This window comes from Pseudorasbora parva, chromosome 3 (genome assembly GCF_024679245.1).
Source record: "Pseudorasbora parva isolate DD20220531a chromosome 3, ASM2467924v1, whole genome shotgun sequence".
Taxonomy (NCBI): Eukaryota; Metazoa; Chordata; class Actinopteri; order Cypriniformes; family Gobionidae; genus Pseudorasbora; species Pseudorasbora parva.
This window is the reverse complement of record NC_090174.1, coordinates 64,425,322-64,430,321: the sequence shown is the minus strand read 5'-3', so window position 1 is coordinate 64,430,321 and position 5,000 is coordinate 64,425,322. Positions and strand designations below refer to the sequence as shown.

The window sequence follows — 5,000 nt, the reverse complement described above, 5'->3', positions numbered from 1 at the left end:
TCTATCGCTCTTCTCCAACGCCGATTGTTTAAAGCAGCTTCAGTGTTAAACAGGACAATACTGCAGCAGAATTAGATTTGGATAGTTTATAGAATTAAATAAGACCTCATTCATTAATGTTATTTGTATATTTAGTTGAATAACTCTGATCATAATGTTAGTGTCCCCAACTGAGCAAGCCAAGCCAAAGGCGACCAAAGGAACCGAAACTCCATCAGGGCATGATGGAGAAAAATAAACCTTAGAGAAACCAGACTCAGTTCTCCTCTGGCCTATTAACACACAGTGGAGGATTATTATTCTGGACACCGCACAGCTCAGAGGTCAGATTAGAGACGAAAATTAAAAATTTCAGGGTATCACGGAAGAGACAGATTTATTTAGGATGGGGCGTCGATTACACAAGAGTATGAATACTTGAAAGATCGGAATTATTGCGCCGAAGACGGGTTTTGAGCATGTCGTGCCGGTGAGGCAAATTCAGAGGAGACACCATTTGACACGGCTCAGCAGACACTCCAGGATGCGTTGGTCATGTCCAGACAGGTCCACCATCCGATCCGGACAGGGCCCAGATCTGGGATAAACCTCGGGATAAACAGAGAGACAACATTAGCGTAGATGCCGCTCTCTTTTTATGATGTAACGAGTACATCAGGTGTTATGGGAAGTGTTCCCGGTTCCGGCTGACCTAGTTAATGCAGCCGAACAATCAGTCAATTGATCTGAATAATGAAAGTTAAAAATGTTCTGTGTGTATGCCATAGTAAAGAGATGTGTTTTTAGTCTAGATTTAAACTGACAGAGTGTGTCTGCTTCCCGAACAATGCTAGGAAGAGAGTTTTTGCTTAAAACAGGCAAAATGATCTGCCAATAATCTTATTTCTGATTGAAATCTTGTTTCTTGTTTCTGAACAGAAATAAGATTATTTTTCTCCCCCCATTGGCAGATCATTTTGCCTGTTTAAGCAAAAACTCTCTTCATTTGGATATTTTTCCTCAGAAAACAAGAAAAAATATCTTCTGTCGTTTTACTGATCTAGTAAATGCATCTTGATTTAAGAATTGTTAGATATTTGGACTGGAAACAAGACACATGACTGAGTGAGAAGAGCATTATTGCAGTGTAGACTAATTGTGTGGGGTTTCTCCCCCAGGAGTGTTTGTGTTTAGTAGATGTGATTTCCATATCCCGCACCTATGCCGATAAAAGAACTCAACCCAGTCAATACCAATAGTACATTTAATCATTTAGCAGACGCTTTTATCCAAAGCGACTTACAAAAAAGGGGAGAGCAATAGAAGCAACGGAACAGACAAGGCCAACAACCTGTAAGAGCTGAGAGAAATCTCAGTTAATAATTTAACTGCCATAGAAATCAACAGCTTCACAGGTAATGATAATGAACACGCTGAATGTTTATTATGCTGCGTGTCCAGACAGAGGAAGTGCCGTTTGCTCAGCGATTGATTGGGTCGGACTAAACTACTGACATCTCTGAGTTATTAACCGCGGCTGTGGTGTAGCGGTAAGAGACGCACGGCATCACGATTAGACGCTAACCGATCAGAGGTTGGAATCCGCCTTCTGCCACACTCGCTCTACTCCCGACCCCATCACACATCCGATCGGAAAGGCATTTATTTTCCATAAAGAAGGAGAAAATATTAGAAAAGTGGAAATAAAGCATCTGAAGTGTTTCTCGGGTCGGGGTTAGCAGACGTGATGAATTAGAGACGATAAAAGTGAGCGGGTCAGATATCATCGGTCTTAAAAAGTGGGCGGGTCTCGTCCCACACACACACACACACACACACACACACACACACACACACACACACACACACACACACACACACACACTGCAACAACAAAAAATCGTACTTAGTATTTTTGTCTTGTCTCTCTCTCTCTCTCTCTCTCTCTCTCTCTCTCTCTCTCTCTCTCTCTCTCTCTCTCTCTCTCTCTCTCTCTGTCTCTCTCTCTCTCAGGGCATGGCTCTGCAGAAGAAGGCTGCTGAGGACCGATTGGCCAGCACCGGATCGGGTCAGTCGTTTCTGGCCCGGCAGAGACAGGCCACCAGCACCAGACGCACCTATCCCACCGCAGCCAGGTAGAGCATCGCCACGGCAACCCCACAGCCAATCAGGACGCCCGATCCCACGAGCCTCAGACGCGCCTGCTTTCATTATATCCGCATTACTTAATCCACACACTCCGACTGACGTTTCTAAAGGAGGATCGTTATTAACGCCACCGTCAACAAACTGCTCTTTATGTTCATATCTACACACACTGCACATGATGCTCTTCTTCCTCAGTATTTTTGTCTTGTTTTAAGTCTAACCATCTACAAATTCTTACATTACAAAACATTTACTAGACAAGCAAAAGTAATTGTCTTGTTTTGGGGAAAATAACTCAAAATGAAGAGAGTTTTTGCTTAAAATAAGATAAATAATCTGCCAATGGGGTGAGAAAAATAATCTTAATTCAAACAGAAAACAAGATTATTTCTCTCACCCCATTGGCAGATTATTTATCTTATTTTAAGCAAAAACTCTCTTCATTTTGAGTTATTTTCCCCAAAACAAGACAATTACTTTTGCTTGTCTAGTAAATGTTTCGTAATGTAAGAATTTTTAGATGTTTGGACTCGAAACAAGACAAAAATACTGAGGAAGAAGAGCATTTTTGCATTCAGAGATAAATGCTTTATGATTAATCCCCGATGCCCTAAAGGGTTAATTCAGCCAGAAATGAAATGTCTGTCATTAACTCCTCTCCCTAATGTCGCTCCACACCCGTCAGACCTCCGCTCATCTTCACACACAGTTTAAGATATTTTATATTTAGTCCGAGAGCGTATGCAAGTGTATGCACACTATACTGTCCATGTCCAGAAAGGGAATAAAAACATCATCACAGTAGTCCATATGAGACATCAGTGGGTTAATTAGAGTCTCTTGAAGCATCCAAAATACATTTGGGTCCAAAAATAACAAAAACTACGACTTTAGTCAGCATTGGCTTCTCTTCTGGGTTCTTCCAAAAAGATTCAAACGGTTATGAATCAGCGAATCAATCAATGATTCGGGTCGCCAATAACACGTGATTTCAGCAATTCGAATCGCGTCAAACAGCCAAACTGCTGAAATCACGAGACATTGGCGATCCGAATCATGAATCGATTCGCTGACTCATAACCGTTTGAATCTTTATTTGAGGATTGAACACAAACGCGGAAGAGAAGCCAATGCTGAATAAAGTCGTAGCTTTTGTTATTTTTGGACCCAAATGTATTTTGGATGCTTCAAGAGACTCTAATTAACCCACTGATGTCTCATATGGACTACTGTGATGATGTTTTTATTCCCTTTCTGGACATGGACAGTATAGTGTGCATACACTTGCATACGCTCTCGGACTAAATATAAAATATCTTAAACTGTGTGTGAAGATGAGCGGAGGTCTGACGGGTGTGGAGCGACATTAGGGAGAGGAGTTAATGACAGACATTTCATTTTTGGGTGAATTACCCTTTAAAACCGGCTCGCCGACACTCGGGAAAATGCTCTTCTTACTTATGTTGTCTCGTTTCCAGTCTAAATATCTAAATGTTCTTAAATCAAGAAGCATTTACTAGATCAGTGAAACGACGTAAGATATATTTTCTTGTTTTCTAAAAATAATGTTATTTCTGATTAGGACAAAAACAAGATTATTTTTCTCACCCCATTGGCAGATCATTTCTTATTTTAAGCAAAAACTCTCTTCATTTTGATTTTATTTGTAACTAAACAAGAACCAATATCTCCTGTCGTTTTACTGATCTAGTAAATGCATCTTGAATTAAGGATTGTTAGATATTTAGACTGGAAACGAGACAGAATGACTGAGTGAGAAGAGCAGTTCTGCAGTGTGATGTTCTCTCTCTCCCGAGGTTTAAACACTCATGTCCGCTGCTCGATCTGTGACTGACACCTGTCAATCTCTCTCTTTCACAGTGATGTTAAAGCTTGAGCGGCAGGGGGCGGGGCTGCATGACATCAGGGGGCGGGGCTGCATGACTGACAGGTTAACCCATCGCTGCTCACTAACTAACCCTGAAGTGGGCGGGGCCAGCGCGTGTCAATCATCCTGTGCTGTTAAAGACGTCTGCATTGATCATGAGTGTGAACGAACGCCATCGTGATAATGAGCGGAGATGAACCGATAGTGTTGCTCTCGCTTTCTTTCTTATATTTATTTAAAGTGCTTTTGATGATTCTGACACAAATTCTGCTTTTCTTCCTCGGCTGTTACATATCCCTGTGTCTAGTGTCGTTTTTATCAGGCGAGCTCTGCAAACAAGGCTCTTCTCACTCAGTATTGTTGTCTTGTTTTGGGGAAAAATAACTCAAAATGAAGAGAGTTTTTGCTTAAAATAAGATCAATAATCTGCCAATGGGGTGAGAAAAATAATCTTAATTCAAACAGAAAACAAGATTATTTTTCTCACCCCATTGGCAGATTATTTATCTTATTTTAAGCAAAAACTCTCTTCATTTAGAGTTATTTTCCCCAAAACAAGACAATTACTTTTGCTTGTCTAGTAAATGTTTCATAATTTAAGAATTTTTAGATGTTTGGACTGGAAACAAGACAAAAATACTGAGTAAGAAGAGCATTTTTTGCCGTGTGAGTGAATGTTTGAGGTCAGAGGTCAGGCGTTGACCTCTCACAGCCGTCCATGAGCGGTCGTGACCCTGCCGTGTGTTTTTATCACAACTAGTAGCAAACATTCGTTCCATTTGCCAAGTTTTATATTGCTTGTATACGATATGTACATAGAGTGTGTGTGCGGCTGGAGGAGAGCGCTGCTAAACTGTACAGTTGTTATCCAAGTTGTAAATAAAGCTTGTATAAAACATTCATTCTGTTCTTCGCTTTATTCCCGATATTCATTATTCTCTCACCTCTCCGGGGATTTCTGTCTGAGCTTAAATGAGATTGGCGA

The 5,000-nt window shown here is 40.9% G+C and overlaps 2 protein-coding genes across 2 annotated transcripts in view; one reads left to right on the top strand and one right to left on the bottom strand.

The window, feature by feature from the left end:
* The window catches only part of hook3 (hook microtubule-tethering protein 3), a 35,231-nt gene extending 30,819 nt beyond the window's left edge, over nt 1-4,412 (top strand). The window contains exons 22-23 of the mRNA XM_067439797.1: nt 1,993-2,114; nt 4,009-4,412. Of these exons, the coding sequence (XP_067295898.1) occupies nt 1,993-2,114; nt 4,009-4,024 (138 nt within the window). The 3' untranslated portion in view covers nt 4,025-4,412. The remainder of the gene's footprint in view (nt 1-1,992; nt 2,115-4,008) is intronic.
* Nucleotides 1-5,000, bottom strand: part of rnf170 (ring finger protein 170) — a 346,071-nt gene that overhangs the window by 49,646 nt on the left and 291,425 nt on the right. The gene's annotated exons all lie outside the window — the stretch shown is intronic.